This window comes from Amphiura filiformis, chromosome 7, assembly GCF_039555335.1.
Source record: "Amphiura filiformis chromosome 7, Afil_fr2py, whole genome shotgun sequence".
NCBI lineage: Eukaryota > Metazoa > Echinodermata > Ophiuroidea > Amphilepidida > Amphiuridae > Amphiura > Amphiura filiformis.
In genome coordinates this window covers 45731428-45751301 of record NC_092634.1, presented here as the reverse complement: position 1 = coordinate 45751301, position 19874 = coordinate 45731428, and the positions used below count along the sequence as shown (strand labels likewise).

At 36.6% G+C, this 19874-nt stretch overlaps 1 protein-coding gene across 1 annotated transcript in view; it reads right to left on the bottom strand.

Annotated features, from left to right (window-relative positions):
- LOC140157239 (cytoplasmic tRNA 2-thiolation protein 1-like) overlaps positions 1-19874 on the bottom strand; it is a 173634-nt gene that overhangs the window by 24831 nt on the left and 128929 nt on the right. The window contains exons 4-6 of the mRNA XM_072180360.1: positions 19163-19219; positions 17657-17714; positions 17141-17218 (exon numbers count right to left, since the gene is read on the bottom strand). Coding sequence (XP_072036461.1) covers positions 17141-17218; positions 17657-17714; positions 19163-19219 — 193 coding nt within the window. The remainder of the gene's footprint in view (positions 1-17140; positions 17219-17656; positions 17715-19162; positions 19220-19874) is intronic.

Genomic DNA, 19874 nt, shown 5'->3' with positions numbered 1-19874 from the left:
TTTCCTTTTTGCTGATTATTTTCACTACTTATGTTTCTGAGAATCCACTGAGAACTAAAAACTTAATTTGGTCCATTGTCTCCAATCCAAGATGGCCTCTAAATCCAAAATGGCCGCCTTTAAGTAAAATATGGCATACCGCTTTAGGCAATTACTATCATTGAGAGTAAACTACATGTATCTCATTTCTGTCAGATATAGATAAGAAAATTATTGTAAACATATTAAAGTAGTGCAACAAGATTGTTTAAGGAGAATATAGGCGTATTTCACCTTTCAAAATGGCCGCCATAGTGTCTTGAAATTGGCTAAGAATAATTTTTCAGCATTTATGCAATGAAATGCAGAAAATCATGTTTTTAAAAGCTGAAATTTCAATATTGTAATTCATTTTTAGACATTTATGATAGAGCTGACCTTGAGGCATGTAAATGCCTAGTTGTAATCATCTATGTTATTAGTAATTTCAAGTTCCTCAGTTTGGTGCACAGCTGTATTGGTACACTCTTCATCTGCTCCACAAGCACATGCTTCTGTACAAGTCTGATCATGTCGTCTGCAGGATCATCTTCTGGAGCATTTGCTTATTCCACATCCGCACCTAACAAGCTCGACAACAGACACAGGAGCTATTGCAATGTCTGACAGGATAGGTACTGGAATGTTATCTGCATCAATCGACCATTCTAGCTTGAACGGGTGGAATATTTGGATTTACCACAAGGTCTTGACTCCAAACATATGCTTGCATATGCGCCCGCAGAATGTGTTGATGCCACGCACCAGAAGTTGGAGGGATTTTATCAATCACCCTGGTTGGCTCTTGAAGCGTTACCATCTCAGTTTTCAGCTGTGTTGGTCTGTAGGTCATTTTTTGTGCCAATGAGCCTGCACAAAAACCTCTCACAGCCTAAAACAACACTTTGAGAAGGCATTTCTGCATCACCAAGTTGACTCAGTGCTGTGAGTTCTTCGGGTGTTGCTTCAGTGAAGGCCTTGAAGGCAGTCTTCTTGCCTATACCGTTGATATGTCAACATGTGTCGCATCCTGTTAAACAATGAAATCCCGGAAGCGCTGCTGCTTTTGATGTCCCAAGACGGATATGTAATGGTTTCAGCGAGAGTTTCCTTCTGTTGTCACCTGTTCCCATAAGCATGGTTGTCTGAAACCATAACATCTGTATCTTGGGTCATGATATGGACATTCATTCCAGCTTCAGAGATCTCTGCTGCATGTAGCATGATTAGCCTGTATGCTTCCTCTTGTGTACTAACACCTGTCGATGGCTGAGCATCATTCATGTTGCTTTTCACATGCACACATGTTACAGTGACTACTGGAATCTTCAACTGCAAAACTGTGTTTGCCAGGTAGATTGTGAGGGAGTCCTTAGTTTCATTGTTAGCCAAAAATAGCTTTGAGTCGTGGATGGGGGTTGTGTCAGCAACAATGTAGGCTCTCGCTGATTCTTGGACTCCTAACTTGCGACGTCTGATTATATCTTTGATTGAGTTTTCTCTTCCATAATTATCAAAGATGACATGGCAACCTTCATAGTCACTATAACACGTCTGCATGTGAAAACCAACATGAATGATGCCAGCCATCGACAGGTGTTAGTACACAAGAGAAAGCAGACACTCTAATCATGCTACATGCTCACAATCTATCAGGCAAACAAAGTTTTGCAGTTGAAGATTCCAGTAGTCTTTGTAACATGAGTGCATGTGAAAAGCAACATGAATGATGTTCAGCCATCAGCAGGTGTTAGTACAAAAGAGGAAGCAGACACTCTAATCATGCTACATGCAGCAGAGATCTCTGAAGCTGGAATGAATGTCCATATCATGACCCACGATACAGATGTTATGGTCCTTGCTCTTCGAAAACTCACGGTTCTTGGTCTTCAGACAACCGACAACCATGCTTATGGGAACAGGTGACAGCATAAGGAAAATCTTGCTGAAACCAATACATATCCGTCTTGGGACATCAAAAGCAGCAGCGCTTCCGAATTTCATTGTTTAACAGGATGCGACACATGTGGACATAATTTATCAGAGGTATAGGCAAAAAGACTGCCTTCAAGGCCTCTACTGAAGCAACACCTGAAGAACTCACAGCACTGAGTCAACTTGGTGATGCAGAAATGCCTTCTCAAAGTGTTGTTTCAGGATGTGAGAGGTTTTTGTGCAGGCTCATTGGCACAAAAAATGACCTACAGGCCAACACAGCTGAGATGGAAACGCTTCAAGAGCCAACCAGGGGGATCGATAAAATCCTCAAACTTCTGGCACGTGCCATCAACACATTCTGGGCGCATATATTGCAAGCATATGTTTGAGTCAAGACCTTGTGGTAAATCCAAATATTCCAGACCCCTTTCAAGCTAGGATGGTAGAGTGATGCAGATAACATTCCAGTACCTATCCTGTCAGACATTGCAATAGAACTCCCGAGTCTGTTGTCGAGCTTGTTAGGTGCGGATGTGGAATAAACAAATGCTCCAGATGATGTTCCTGCAGAGTGCAGACGACACAATCTGACTTGTACAGAAGCATGTGCTTGTGGAGCAGATGAAGAGTGTACCAATACAGCTGTGCACCAAACCGAGGAACTTGAAAATACTGAAAACATAGATGATGACAACTAGGCATTTAAATACCTCAAGGTCAGCTCTACCATAAATGTCTAAAGTTGAATTACAATATTGAAACTTCAACTTTCAAAATCATGATTTTCTGCATTTAATTACAGCCATTTTGAAAGCTGAAATGCGGCCATTTTGAAAGCTGAAATGCACCTATATTCTTCTTAAACAATGTTGTTGCACTACTTTAAGATGTTTAGAATCATTTTCTTATCCATATCTGACAGAAATGAGATACATGTATTTTACTCTCAATGGTAGTAATTGCCTAAAGCGGTATGCCATATTTTACTTAAAGGCGGCCATTTTGGATTTAGAGGCCATCTTGGATTGGAGAAAATGGACCAAATTAAGTTTTTAGTTCTCAGTGGATTCTCAGAAACATAAGTAGTGAAAATAATCAGCAAAAAGGAAAGAAATCAATGTCCTTATAGCTGGCAGACCATTTTAGACCAATTGGCGGCCATTTTGGATTTGGCGGCCATCTTGGATTCTAGAAAATGATCCTAATTATGTTCTTAGTGGATTTTGTCAATCAGAAGTATAAATAATCATTAAGAAAAATATGACTTTGTGCACTTTCGGGACAAATACGGCTTAAAATGGCTAAATAAAGTGGCCATTTTGAATTTCAAAATGGCCGCCAAGACACATTCGAAAAAAAATGGAACCAACTCAGGTCTTGTTATCTAGGGTATAAGGGGGCAAAAAAACCTTGGTTCCACTAATGTAGCAAATTTTGCACTGACTTATGATAATTCTACGTAACACCATGTACTATTTGTATGATTTTGTAATTTTATATTTTTATTATGAAAATATAGTTGTTTGATTGTATTGAAAACATGGCTGAGTCAGTACTCTTTGGTTCTACCTCATTGGCAAAGACAGACAAACAGACAGATGGACACACGGACAACAGAATACAGTAACACATAATCCACTCTTTCTTTTTGCAAAGCCAGGAGGATAAAAAGGCCTACTGTGAGGATATATTTTCAATTAATTAATTATAGCCCATTTGGCTTCTTCAAGAGAGTGACGTCATCGCGTCAGTCAGTGTTACTTCGCATGTGTACAGATGTTTCACTTTTGATCGTGCATGTGAACACGCCAGTGGTTCCTTGAGTCAACACATGCGATTTAATATTACGTGCACTGGTGCCGCACTCATGTCACTCTCTTAAGGAAGCCAAATGGAATATGGGCATACATAAATATGTTTGTGTGGAGTAAAGTAAAGGGAAGAGTTATAGCCATAGGAAATGTGGATTATAAGGGGATGTTACCAACTATGATGGACTTTTATTTCTTTATGACAAGCCTGCTTATATATTGACAAAATCATACACTGTTGTTTAGTTAAAGTTCTGTAATATTCCTTTATTCTGGATAACTCAATGAAATACATTATGGGTACTGGTTTCCCAAAAGGCCCAAATATTGCATAAAAATAAAAGAAAAATACACACTGTACAAAGAATATACACACACATTAAAGTAAATTGTGGGATAGGCTTTTACGACGGGAATTCATAACAATTAGTGGGGTTTTAGCGGGTTCGCCATCGGACAAGTTTAGAACTGTCTAAACTTTAGAACTGTCTAAACCAGGAATGTCCGATGGCGAACCCGCTAAATCCCCACTAATTGTCACATTAAAGTACTTAACAAAATTTTTTACACATACATGTATGTTTATCAGGGCCATGCAGGGGATACATAAACATCAGAAGCACTTATTATTTTACAATGTACAAAATGCATTTAAACACAGAATGACAGCAACAAAATATGAGGCTATAACATACTGACAAAGTTAAGCTTGTAAGATTTTTGTCACACCTAAACAAATGGTGTTGGGGACATGCATCAGTCCAAAATTATGTTTGATTAGGTGTGTAAGTAAGGGTGGGGTGCGCACGTAAGCTACATTGCTGCTAAAAAAAAGCTATGAAAAGGTAACTTTTTAGCACATTTTTTTTATCCTCATCAATTCTATAATATAACTGTAATCTTGGAAAAAGTCTAATTAATAAAAAAAAATACCAGAAGTAAAAGTACTACAACATTGTCTCCATTTCGTTGTAAGAATTTGGTCGTAATCGATCTACAAAATGATTCGATACTCGACTTACAGTAGCATAGAGTAATGGATTCAGTACAGAATTGATTGGTAGAGCAAATGCTGTAACCCATGGAAACAATTCAGGAGGGAGTTCCTTTACACCAGTCTGTGCTAGAATACCCAAAGTAACGATTGGAAACCAACACATGAGGTCAGTCAACGCGATGGCACCCATCTTTATAGCCATTTTCAAATCAGTTTTGAGCAAGGAGAATCCTGATTTGCAAATATATATGAACAAGAGTATGTAACACATTGCAACTATTAAACATAGTAAAAAGTTAAGCCCAAGAAAAAGACCAATCGAAAAATAATTTCCAGCTTGTGAGTCAATTTCGGTGAATGTTTGTAAGTGTAGATATTCATATGGTGCATCTGGCCCACTGTATAATATTGTAACATTTCTAATGTTTTCCTTATATATTTTACTTCTAGCCAATGGTAACCCAATACACACATCAGAAAACTGATACAATTTATCATCTTGGAACAAAACTGTGACAATGCTTAATGCAAAAGCAGCAACCCATGCACATGTTGTCATTACAACTTGTGCTCTTTTGCCAAATAGTTTGTGTGTTATAAAGATTTTTCGAAATGCCCAAAGTCTATCTACAGCAATGAGGGTTAGAAAGAAGAGGGATGCTTCACTTGATAAGACTGATAGAAATCCTGCAAATTTGCAAAATGCACTGTTTCTCCAATGTTCAGCATATGAAGGAAAATACTCATTATAGTTATGATCAATGGATGCAATGACTAACAAATACAGACCCATAAGAAAATCTGCTGCTGCTAAATTGGTGATAAAAACAATTTGCTTCACTTGCTTTTCATCTGCCATTTTAGATCTTATCTTTTCACATCCCCAAATGAACACTGCGATGTTCGCAAACAAAGCACAAAAGCCAAAAATCCATGTACAGAATTTAACTGCGAAAGAAGGAAGGAGCTGCTTACATGTCAAATAAGGAGATTTCTCATTTCTTGGAATACATTGAGACTGACTTGATGGTTCAAGAAAGCAACATGAGGCTGGGTTGTCTAAATAAACATAACTATCGTTTTGCAGAGTCAATCCCACAAAAGATGTTGCTGTTATCTTAGTGAGATTATTATATACCAGGTTCAGATATTTCAGATTGGGTAAACCATACAGTGATTTACTTTGGATTTGATTCAGTTCATTATTACTGAGTGACAGAACTTTCAAATCTGTTAAATTGGCAAATTGATATGGATAAAGTCTGCTAATTTTGTTTGAACGGATATTTAAGAGCTGCAATGGCATTCCATTAAATTGGTGGAAAATATCTTTTGGTATCTCAGTCAACTTGTTATCAGAGAGATGTAGCACTTGTAAACTTTTGAGGTCTTTAAATACAGAAGACAGCAAGGATTCAATTTCATTATTAACTAGATATAAGAACTTTAACATTGACAGACCGTTAAAAAGGTCACCTGGAATCACCTTGAGTTTGTTTCCAATCAGGAGAAGTTCTTGCAATTGAATGAGATCACCAAATATGCCTGATGGTAAAGATTCAATCATATTGTTACTTAGATCTAACTCAAGTAACTTTGTCAACCCACTGAAAACGTCAGTATCAATCAATGAAAGTCTGTTTTCATTCAGTCCAAGCGTTTGCAATTGACTACAATCTCTGAATACACCTGACTCTAATGATTCAATGATATTATTACTCAGAATTAATTCATCTAACTTTGTCAACCCATTGAAATTGTCTACTGGAATCACCTTCAGTTTGTTTTCACTCAGCTCAAGTATTTGCAACTGATTTAGATCTCTGAATATACCTGATGGCAATGATTCAATGCTATTGTTACCTAGATGTAATATCTCTAACGATGTCAACCCTTTGAAAAGGTCAACATGGATCACTCTAAGTTTATTTTCATACAGCCAAAGACTTTGAAGTTGTTGTATATTTTTGAATACGCCTGCATGTAATGTTTCAATGCTATTGTGTTCCAGACTTAAAACCTCTAACTGTGTCAACCCATTTAAATGGTCAATGTTTATTTCCTTCAATGCATTAGAACTCAAGTACAGGAGTCTTAAACTATGAAGATGACTGAACAGGTTATCAGCTATGAACGATATATGATTATTTGAGAGAATTAATGATATCAATGTAGACTTAGCTGGAAATATTGCCTGGTTCAGAAAGGAGAGCTGATTATTAACAAGTGATAAATGGGTTAAATTCTTGGGCAGATCCATTGGAAATAATTGGAAATTATTTGATGCAAGATCCAACAAAAGCAATTCATCAGTAAGGTTTCTTATTTGAGATAAATTACAATCAGGTAAAGACAAAACCTTTAAGCTTTGCATGCCAGAAAATATATCTGGTTCTACTTCACTAATAGAATTTCCACCTACATACAGTATTTGAACATCAGCTAAACTATCCAACCAACTATGTGAGATAGAAGTTAACTTATTTACATTTAACAATAATCGTTTTAGAGCATACAAACGTGAGAACGAGCTGGTTTCTATACTTGAGATTTGGTTGAAAGACAGATCCAATGTATGAATGTTTTCTAAACCTTTGAATATACCTGGTCCGATTGTTTTTATCTTATTCTCGTTCAGGAGTAGAATAATTACATCGGATTGACTGGAGAAGCTGTGTGGTTCTATGTGAGTCAGCTGTCTATCAGAGAGGTCAATGGCAGTTGAGTTGGCAAGGGTTAAAGCAGGAGAACCAGCGACCAAAAGGGTTTCCATGTTAACAGGTACACCTGGACAGTTAGTAAGGAACAACTGGAAGCGTAAGGTACAGAAGCATGTATCAGGACATTCCGGGAATACAGCTAAAAATATATCATCTGGAAGATCAAGGTCAAATCCAGGAAGTTCATCTGACGTGAAGCTTGGGTCACCTTCAAATGTTATCTGGAGAGATGGCCAGTAATATGTAAGTGCCTCATATGCAATTTCAAAATATTGAATAAGGTAAATCTCATCAATGCTATGGACATTCTTACATTGCGGGAACTTATTCTCTAACACAGAAAGATTAGCAGTATCAAACAAATTTGCATGTTTAAAGTCACTTGTTGGTACAATCATATTACTGTCCTGTATTTGTAAAATTGAATCCGTAGTCATGTTGATATGAATGGTGCTACAATTAACAACTATTGCGCATGGTTCCGCTGTTGCTGATCCAATCAAAGCAAAAGATTCATTGAGGCATTCTGCTCCTGATTCTTGCAGGACAAAGTAGTCATAAATAGTCCACGAGGACAACCAAAGAACATTCACAGTAATGCCTTGGTCATTAGATGAGGACACCTCAAAGTCACAAGTCTCGTTCGTCTGAATTGTAAGTGTATCATTCCGCGGGATAATGAAGTGCTGATTTTGACATCTTACAGTATTGCTGGTTCCTGGAATTTCAGACAATGCTATACCTATGCAGATCATCGCAACTGTCGATAAAAGAAGGGGATGATACGCCCTGCTTGCCATCATGAAAGTTCAGCGAAAGAAGATAATTTTATGCGATTTCAAGATTGGGCGAGTTCAATTCAGTTTTCAGTTCTGTATTGTGTCAATGATCCCTTCGGTTCATATCAATCACAACTGCAAGTAACAAACTTACACTATGGTTATTACTTATGTGACTGGTTTCAACTTCTTCAAAATGTTAATTTCACACCTAATTTTTTCATACAGTACAGAGTGTCTGTTTCATGCCGACTATAGCTTCAACAATCATAAACTCTTTTTTTTTTTAAATCATGAGCATACTGATGAATAGTCGTAATATCCGCACTTATTCTTTACATACAGTGCATACATATCCTCAGGCAGATACAGTTTTCAAAGTCTGCTAACCACAGATGATAGTGAATGGCAAAATATGATACAGTGGTTTCACCAGAATTTTCTTTCAGCTTTTCATTTCCTTATATCACACAATTTTCTTTTGGCTGGCATTTGTGTCCATATCGTGTATAGTAGTTACCAAGTCCATTTATGATCACGATCGCAAAAATCCACACATGCAATCTTGTGTGAGTGAGTAGGTACAGTAATATTATAACAGTTCCAGTGCCTTTAACTATTCACTCAATTCTGCATCAGCAAATTACTATTTTGCATTCAATTACATTTCCTCTGCCTCAAACAATGTTTGCATTTTCACTTAACAGCTTCAGTTCCCTCCAGGTTTTCTACCTGTTATCTGTCACTACATATAAGTATGATACATCAATTCTCAAGTACTATTTTGCATTATGTTACCTCCACATTAAGCAAATTTTGTATTTTCACAACACAGGTTGATATCACGTTTCAATGCCAATAAGTATGGCTTCATTTCTCCAGTGAGTAGGAAAGCACAAATTTCATTACGTTACCTTTCCATTAAGCAAAGTTTGCATTTTCACATCTGAGAGTATTCACTTAATTCTCCAGCAAGAAAGTTCAGTTTGAATTATATCTTGGTCACACATTTCAGAACACCATTATAGTCCTTTATGACGTACGACCAACATACTTGCTCACTGCAACAGTAAGGATGGAATATGTCATTGGTATCACCAGAGATCACCTGTGCAGTCATTACACCTGTTATACTGCAAAAAAATAATTGGCTGAAACAAAGTTTATTTTACAATGCTGAAAACTTGGTTCGTCATGTATTGCAGAAGCTATAGTCTTCCTTCTTATGTATTAAATCCCAGTGTCGAATCTTAATATCATGCAAGCCTGTGTACAATTTGAATGAAAACTACCGAACAAGTGTCTATATAGTATACGTGATTCAATTGCCAAATATAACATGATTAAAAGTCTCAATGTGGACCAATCCATATGTCGACTACTAGCACTAATGCACTGCTTGTAACCAATCCAGCATGACCTGTTCCAGTAAAATGTACCTTTAGTGTATTTTTGAAAAAGGTGTATATTTACTCATTTGCAGAAAGAGGCAACAATTAGCTATTTAATGCTACCTTGCTTTTGAAAATTGAAGGTTTAGTTTTGAAGTTATGATGAAATTAGCCAATTTTTTTCTTATGTTTTTCTTTATATTTTTTAAGAGTAGTTTGTCTCTTTCTTTGAACTTGCCAGACCGACTTTAGATATATTTTGCTGGAACAAGTCGCATTATTATAATCATGTGGGTAGCATTTGCAAGATATCTTTCGCTTCCCATAATGCATTTCTCCATTTGAATTTTCTGTATTGATTTGCTATAGCAATATGGGTCGATAGTGACAAAATGTACCTCAATGAACAGAGCACATCCAGATCTAGCAATATGTTTAGTTCTTGACTATCGACCCATGTTTAGCCAGTCTATTCACAACATGAAAACAATAGGAACCTGTACAAAGTATAGGAGTGTCATTTGATGAAATGAGGTGATATGTCATGTTGCAAAGTATTCTGGGAAGGGTAAGATATCATCTCTCAGGTCCAATACCCACAGACAATAATTCTGAAGCCGAGACTAAAAGGTTAAATCAGTGATTCACAACTTTGAAATCCGGGTTTTATGCCTTTCACTTCAGGAAGCCTGAGGGCATGTGTATCTTCAATTCCAGCGTAGCAAGTACAATATTTACAATAAGTTCAACAACCACAGACAAAAGTGAATGGCAAAACGATAATTTAAAAGGGAATCCCCTGAAACTTATACACACTGTTGAAATAAATTATTTTGATAATACACCCAATAAGGATACATTAATTTATGGATATATTTATATTAGTACAACATAGGAGTTTTCAGTCTCTTATTTCTAAATGCTATGTAAATTGGCTCAAAAAGGGTATGTGGGGGCAACAACAAGGACTCACAATAAATGCAATAGCCAGGCTATTTCATTAAACTTGTTCATCAATTTTAATGCAATAGAATTTGTAACATTTGAAAAAAAATCAGATTTTTACCAAATCATAATGAATACTTCAATGACCTATTTTCAAATATTAAGGTAGGTGCTGTATTTGTGAAAAAATCCCAGGTTTTTAATAAAATCACAGATATATGATTGAAAATATTAGTTGAACTTGCTTGTAGCCATTATCTCATTGGTCATATGAATCATTGATGTATAAATGGACGTCCATAAGTGGGACTGTTAGTTAGCTTAATCAATAAGGCATTCGACTATGGTGCGAGAGGTTGCGGGTTCGAACCCTGGCGGTGCCTAGTATGCTCTCGTGGAAAAATTGAGTTAGCTTAAAATTCCCCTGGACAAGGAACTCACTGCTACTTTGTCTTGTAACCCCGTACAAAACTCGGGGAGCTGATCCTGGTTGCGATGGTAATTTGTGGAATGTCTAGGGTGTGCGCTCTTGAAGCAGCAAAGTCCCTGAATTATTGTTCAATGGTTTATGGAATGATGTGGGGCTGTAGTAGTCAGTGACAACCTGTAAAGTGTGCTGAGGTTTGTGGATCAACGTCTAGATCACTGCGCTTTTTTATGTGTATTATGCATCTTTATGTTGTAAATCTATATGTAGCTGATCGACCATAATGATCAACAGATACACGCATTGACGATACAGGCGGCGGAATGAAATAGCGATGTTGTTCATGCTACCTCATTCATTTGGCTCAAAATTAAAAGGGGCATGTAGCGAACACTAAAATGTTCTGGGAAAAAATTCAAATCCATTTTTTATTGAAATCTTACAATATTGCTCAAATCTCAAATTTAGAAATTCAAACATTATAGTATGCATCGCAAAAGCTCAAAGCTGTATCATGCCTAAATGAACCCTGTTAAACTTGTTCGCATGTCACACACAAAGATATACCATTATAGAACTAGCCCCATTAGCCGACGAAAAAGAAATCCTGTTCTACGGGTGGACAGACCTTTCAAGTAGGGTCGATCGATTTTTTTTTAAATGACCAAAAAAAAAATCACCAAAACCTGTAAATAATTTGCAATTTGAGAAAATACAAAAAAAAAAAATTTTGTTCCTGAAATTTCAGAAATTTGTACAGGAAAAAATTGTTCCCAATTTGTTCAAAATCTGTGTTGGTCAGGCCCGTAGAACAGGGTTTTCTTTTTTCGTCGCCTTATAGACCATTATAGAACAAGTTCCAGTATAATTGAAACATTATTGTAACCATGGCACCTATGTCATCACTGCTCTTCTAAATTGATTTACAAAATGTCCATCCACAACCAAGATGAATTAATTCCACTAAATTAATTGAAATAAATTCCCATTTTTATTCTCAATTGAGCCACTTTCATTTGAAAACAGAAAAACATTTTTTTAACCGAAATAAAATAGTTCTGCATTTTTCTAGAATCAATAGTAGGCAAATTTGGGGGCAAATTGGAAGCTGTTCATATAATAGGTCTATATTCATGCTTCAATAGTATTCCATAATAAGGCAGGTCAAGTTTTTGTATATATACAAATAGCATTTATATATAAAAACTTTTATTTTGTATATTTGCCAATTTATCTTATTGTTCTCAGTGTAAACGTTTGCTACTTAAATAAATATATGCATCAGATAATTTTATGGATACAACTTCACACAAGGGTGTCAACTTGAAATTTTATTACTAACCAATAAGATTCTGGTCAAGAAAAGTTCACAAAGGCATCATTGCTAATAATATGACTGAGATATTTAATCAACTGTCTGTTTATTGGACTATTATAAAATTGGCATCAAATGTACTACACAAGGAAGTTCAGTAGGAATTTGCAGTGGGTGTAACTGTGTCTATTGCATGTACCATCTCGTGGACAACGATAAATATCAATCTTGACAATTTGATCAGTGGAAGGTGGTAAGAGAGACCAGATAATCAGTGAAAACAAAGGATCCATCAGTAATGAGATAATTAAAAAACTATCAACTGTGTGTATGCACTGTGTATAAGACTAGTATACCTGTTTCGAAAGACAACTATACTTGTTTCGGGCAACACCATTGTTTCTTTCCAACTGTACCTTTTAGTGATATAAGTTCCTGAATTGAAACTGAGTATGGATGATTATTGAAAAGATTCATCAGGAATACAGTTATCAGATTACAAAATTTTCATAGTAGAAATTCCAATAGAAAAACTCACTTTTTTTCCATACAGTTTCGGCAATCCTAGCTGTTGCCTTTCTCAATGGTATATGCCATTTGATCCCTTGTTGGATGGTATGACGTCATCAGAAGATGATGACGCCCTCAGGATCAATTGGAAAGAAAGAGAAAAAGATCACGGAGGAGCAATACAAAGATCTATACCCAACAACAGAAAACATCCCACGGGTTTACGCGACTCCCAAAATTCACAAACCTAATGTGCCACTCCGTCCAATAGTGGATTATACGGGGTCCATCGGGTATGCGACGTCACGAGCATTAGCAGACATTCTGTCCCCCCTTGTAGGAAACACCCCTCAGCATGTAAAAATTCGCAAGATCTCGCTGAAGAAATGACTGAGATTTACATTGAGGAAGATGAAGTGTTCGTATCGCATGATGTGGTATCGCTATTTACTAATGTGCCCATCCCCAAAGCGCTCGAAATTGTGAGACAGAGATTAACTGATGATAAAACCCTTGCGTCACGCACTATCCTCTCAGTTGATGACATTATGAATTTGCTCGAGTTCATTCTGACAACTACTTATATGACATATCGGGGTCAGTTATACAGCCAAAAATTTGGAGCGGCTATGGGCAGCCCAGTTTCCCCGATCATTGCTAATATTGTCATGGAACACTTTGAACAGATAGCGTTAGTAACGGCTCCCCTGAATTGTAAACCGAGACTGTTCAAAAGATATGTTGATGACATTTTAGAAATTGTCAAGAAAGACACTGAACATCAGCTAACTGAGCATTTGAATAAAGTGGATGATACGGGCAACCTAAAATTCACTTATGAAACGGAGGAAAGCGGGTCAATACCATTTTTGGACACGCTCATAGTGCGTAAACCGGATGGTAGTGTCAAACTTCTGGTCTATAGAAAAGCGACGCACACAGATCAGTATCTGAATTTCAATTCCGCCCACCCATTACATCATAAACTAGGGGTTGTGAGAACCTTGTTGGACAGAAAAGATAAAATTGTAACAGAGCAGGAGGACAAGAAAAATGAAGAAGACCACATTAAGAAAGCCCTTAACACTTGTGGCTACCCTAATTGGGCCATTGAGAAGGTTAAGAAGGAAAAAGAACAACCTAAGAAAAAGACCGCTAGCAAGACAGTTGAGGACAAAACTAGGGCTAATGTTACGCTCCCGTATATTGAGGGGGTAACTGAACGTGTTCAGCGAATCTTACGCACCCACAACATCGCGTCGGCTGTTAAACCACATACTAGTTTAAGACGGCTCTTAGTCCACCCGAAGGACAAGGTAGACATGGACGACAAAACCGGCGTCATTTATGAAATCCCTTGTTATAATTGCCCAAAAACGTATGTAGGCGAAATGGGTCGCCGGTTCGGTACTCGAAAAAAAGAGCACAGAGTTGAATCGGAAAAAAGGATGGCCCAAAATTACACCAGGGCGGCCCGGAAGGATTCGCAGTCAATTGAAATGAAATCCTCAATTGCAGAACATGCTAGTAAAGAAAACCATCTGATTAACTGGGACAATCCAAAAATTCTAGCTACGGACGACACAAGAAACACCAGATGGATAAGGGAGTCCATCTGGATCCGGAGGAAATCACGACCAAGCATGAAAGACAGCCTAATGAACAGCGGCGAGGGGGCCTTCCAACTGAGTCACGTCTATGACCAATTGATCCTGAGGGCGTCATCATCTTCTGATGACGTCATACCATCCAACAAGGGATCAAATGGCATATACCATTGAGAAAGGCAACAGCTAGTATTGCCGAAACTGTATGGAAAAAAAAGTGAGTTTTTCTATTGGAATTTCTACTATGAAAATTTTGTAATCTGAGTATGGATGACTTGTTACGAGGATTGATGTCATTGACTTTACTATTACTGGTGAATTCACAGAATAATGTATATATTCTACCACAAGATTTATCACCAAATCTAGGAACAATGAACTATCAATTGCAGTGCATAATTGATAATGTCCAACCTGCTTTCTACAATGCATTAGCATGGACCAAAGATGGTGAACTTGTCAGTTGGAATGATGACATTCGACCTATGTTTCTGGAACAGTTTAATGTATACCAGTATGAAATACAGGAAGGAATACTTTACTATATCCTAACAATTACACAGGTAGGCCCTGCCCATAGTGGTGTGTATCAATGTCTTATCGCAATTGGACAACCTACTAGCTACATAACATTAACCTCTGCTCAGGTTCCTGTCCTAACACCATATTTTCCTCCCGAAGGAAATCCAATGTGTTCACCTGGTGTTGGTACCATATTAGTTGTAGGCAGTCCATTAACTCTGTCATGTACATCACTACCCGGTTATCCTGATGAAGTGAATATGTTTCTGCAGCAAGGAACTACTAATACTATTCTATCATCATCAAGTCAGATAGCTAACTATTTAAAACGAATTGACCACCCATACACTCAGAATGTTACATTGGCTAATAATGGAGCAACATTTACATGTACAATTACTGGAACTGGGGGATATGTTGGCATGATACGGTCATGTACAATCGGGCCACTAGTGGTAGTGTCTAGCCTTCCTCGGATAACACCAAGCATTCTGCACAAATCTGTTGGAGAAGATGCCATGTTCACTTGTACATCGCCTACGGCTGGTACCATCCAATGGTATACAGAGCCAGCAACACATTTTTCTCGATATACTATAATCCCTATTTCTGGAGGACAGACATTCACACTCACAAATGTTCAATTGAATACTGATGATATGAAGATTGTGGTATGCAGAGTCACTGTAGGAAGTGTTGATATCGAAGTCAGAGCATATCTTTTCATCTCATCGGTTCCACAACCTACAACAAAAGCTGCTACAATGAAACAACAAACCACTGCAGCAAAGATAACTCAAAGAAGAACAACCCCACCAGTAATTGCACCTGGTGCAACAACTCCAAAGCCTCTACCAATGGCTTCCCTTACATCTGACATGACTGATTCTAAATTGAATAACACACAGAGTTCAAATAACCTTGTGATCCCTCTTATTACAACAACAATTGTTCTCCTCATCTGTTTCATCATCATAGGTGGTTTTGTTTACAAGATGTGTTGTCGCAAGAATGAAGAAACCAGGAGAGATCTGGTGAATGAGCAGAATGTTGAGATGAACAGAAGAGAAGGAAACCAACAAAGAGACTCTGATATAGGCCTTCCAGCAAACAAACCTTATGATGTGCAAGGACCACAGAACCACACCTATGAACATATTAATGAGCAAGGATCACAGTACCATACTTATGAACATCCTATTAATGATGTGGAAGGAATGGGAAATCCGACAGTAGATATGGAAAATGATCATGGATATGAGGACCCAACCCAGGTAGATTCAAAATATGAAACTCCCATGACTAACTCTGCATCTACAGGTCAGGAACAAATATCTCCTGAAGATCAATCAGATCATCAGGACATAAAACATACGTATTTCATGTAATTATTGGCCCTGGCAGAACGTACATGTTGCATACATGTTACATAATATTAAATGTGCACCCAGTACATGTATGACATGTGCATCTTGTCGAGGATCCAGGAATTTGTTCTCCTGTCTTTCCATATCACTTGCAGAAGCCTCCTGTAACACAACATCTCAAGCCTCGGCTTTTCCATATGAACTGACCAACTGGTGTGATATAACACATTTTGTTCACTGTAATGTGTGACACGATCTGCGCCACTAGGGCCATGGGGAGGCATTTTTGACAATTGAATCACTATAATTATCGCTTTATGGAAACATATTCTGAAAACACTAAAGTTGTAGCATACTTGGTTGTAAAGTTATGAAGTTTTGTGATTTATATTTTATTGTTTTTGTACTCCATATTTTTGCCTTTTTTATCTCAATTTCAAATTTGCCACATGGACCAAATTGTGTCACATATGTTTTCATCTTTAGATAGGCTATAATATATGTGATGCGATCAAGCAAAATCAGAACTCAGAAATATTGAATTTTCAGTTTCTTATAGGATGGTAAAAAGCAGTTCCACAGATGCATTTTGCAGAAAACACCACTGAAATTGTGTGAACAACCAGTTCCAAGATAAAAGCAATTAAAGAGTTTCCAAAACAACAGGAAACAAAAGGAAATATTTCCTTTGTATAGCTATATCTCAAAATCAATATTTCCGAGTTCCGACTGATTTTGTTTGATCGCATCACATATGGGATAAAGTGAAAGAAATTATAAAGTATCCACTTACCGGTACAAATTTTGTCAGCTTTGACTAAAAGAGCTCCTCGGTCTAGAGCTTGACGTCTAAACACACCACAAAATGTACCTGTGTCATGTATTGAGAAAAAAAAACATTGAAACTGTGATATTCAAGCATTTAATGCACAATGTGGTTTTGTAAATTACTCCTTTTTTGCAAATTGTTGAGTTCCAAGTTTGATAGACAGGCCCTACTGATAAACCAGAATGTGATTGACAGTCTTGTGAATATTGCTGTATAGCAGGAAATTTTTTTATACATGCATAGCATTATAGTACTGAACAATGTACCCTATTTGACCTGGTAAATATGAAATATAAACTTCATAATGACATTGTCTTTTTTAAAGACAGTTCTTGTTTCAAATGAGCTCTGGTTTTTGCAAATGATAGTTAAATGATTTGGCTTTTCATTGATTGATTGTTGAAAACATTTGTCTAAATATCACCCCATTTGTTGGACCTCCTTTTTATGGCACACCCTGTATATAGTAACATTACTTACAATTATTCTTCAGGCCAATTTGTTTGACTATGTCATCCATGGTCCATCCATACAGCTCCTGTAAAATGGAATTAGTTCAAACACATACATCTCGTTGATATTATTATGCAAGATTTATCTAGAAAGATTTATTATTTTTCAAATTTGGAACCTAAACCATTATTCTGTAAATGGTTGTATATATAATACATTATTTTAACGCATACATACACCATTTTGATATGAAGAGCACTTTTATTTTTGTGATTTTATAAAGACAGATTCATTTCCTTTTTTTGCAGTTGAATATATTCATTAGGTGTTTGATAGTGATCGGAAGGTCATTGGCACATTCTCTTACTTTTTTTTTTCAAGTTGGGTTGTGTGCCGGTCAGGATTCATGTTTATTTGTTGTCTTGTTTAATTGTAACACTTTGGGTTGGTAAACTGTTCTTTCTTTCTTATTAATTATATTCAGTTTCCTCTTGAAGCGAGCAATCGTTCCCCATTGTGCTAATTTGTTCTTGTGCAGGATGCATATCCCCCCTACCTACTTTATTTATACATATTTTCATTTTACTTGGCAAAAGTAGACCAGATGACCATCAGTCATACTTGATGAAGTCCTCCGATGTGAAAGATGAAATATTGTAGTGAGTAAAAATTCACTTGATTTTGTCAAGCAAAAATGGAAATATGTATAGACAAATTTCCAATAACAGCCAGTTTTTTCCAACTGTTAATTTTCTGTCAATTACACCATGAACTTTCAGAGATGCAGTGAAATCTAGGCACGATGGTGGCAAGTATAATGGGCTATTCCATTTAAAATCCACACTACCCCTGTGGAAGATTTTGGAAATATATTCCACAGGAGGAGTTTGAATTTCAAATGGAATTAACACATAAGCAGCTCCATTTGAAACTCACTCTCCCTCAGGGGAATGTTCAGGTTGAATCTTTCTCAGAGGGTGTATGAAATTCAAATGGAGCTGCTAATGTATTCATTCCATTTGAAATTCATACTCCACATGTGGAAGATATTTCCAAAACCTTCCACAGGGGTAGTGTAGATTTTAAATGGAATAGCCCATTGTTATTATTCTATCAGTCAGAGTGTTGTCATAACTTGGCTATAACATGTCTAGTCTTCAACCACACTCTGACACTGGAATGAAAAATTTCTGTGGTGAATGGGCAAGGTACAGAATTTGTAACAGCCCAATTTGTTCATGAAAAAGTTCCAACTAGTTAAATATTGTTCAGTTTGATATTCTCTCAGTTTCTGCTCAAGAAAAATATAATCCATTGTATCAAACCAAACAGAATGAACAAAAACTGTAATTTGAAGTTTCACTTCAGATCCAGGGAGTAAGAGTGGCAGATAAAGCAAAGGCCGGGCTGTACGACTGTCAGAATAACATAAAACTCATATTATCTGTAAAGTCCACCATGGAGTGGTTTCTCTAAACTGGGAAAACAATAAAACTACAGAACCTTTATTTTTTACCAGAGTCTTTGCCTTACCTCATAGGAAACAATCTTGAGAGGAAGTTCATATTGTTTTTCATTCCTTTTCACTGTCTGAAAAAAGAGAATAAACAAAAAAAATATATAATTTTATATTAATTATGTACATATGAAATATTTAGACTCTTCTACTGATGACAAAACTTCATTTTAATACCTATCAAGGGACTTGTAGTTTACATTTCAACTTCTGTATCACCCCAAATCATTTCACATACTGTATTTCCTCAAATAGTTGCTCCCCTCAAATAAACACCCCCGCCACTTTTTTAACCAAGATGTTTGTCATTTCAGCGTGAGTTTTAAACTTACATAATGATTTTAATGGGAATTATTATCATTCTAAAAATGACCTTAAATAAACACCCCGTTTGGAAAATGCAACGCCACTGAAGCGTTTATTTGAGGAAATATGGTATATCGGCTTTAAATAGCCTAATAATAACCTAACATTTTATGTCTTTAATATTTTGAGTCAAATTTCAATATAATTTAAATTAATCTATGCATGTGTATTTTGATAATCTTATATGTTTAAAGGATTGCTTGTTTGTTTATTTTTTATTTATATGATTATATTTTCACCTTTTAGTACTCTTTTCCTTCTTTCAACAATGAATGATAAGATAAACAATGTCTATAGTCTGGAAATATTCATTTATATTAATTACTGCAAAATACGAAAGGCTAAGAAACCAATTGTTTTGAA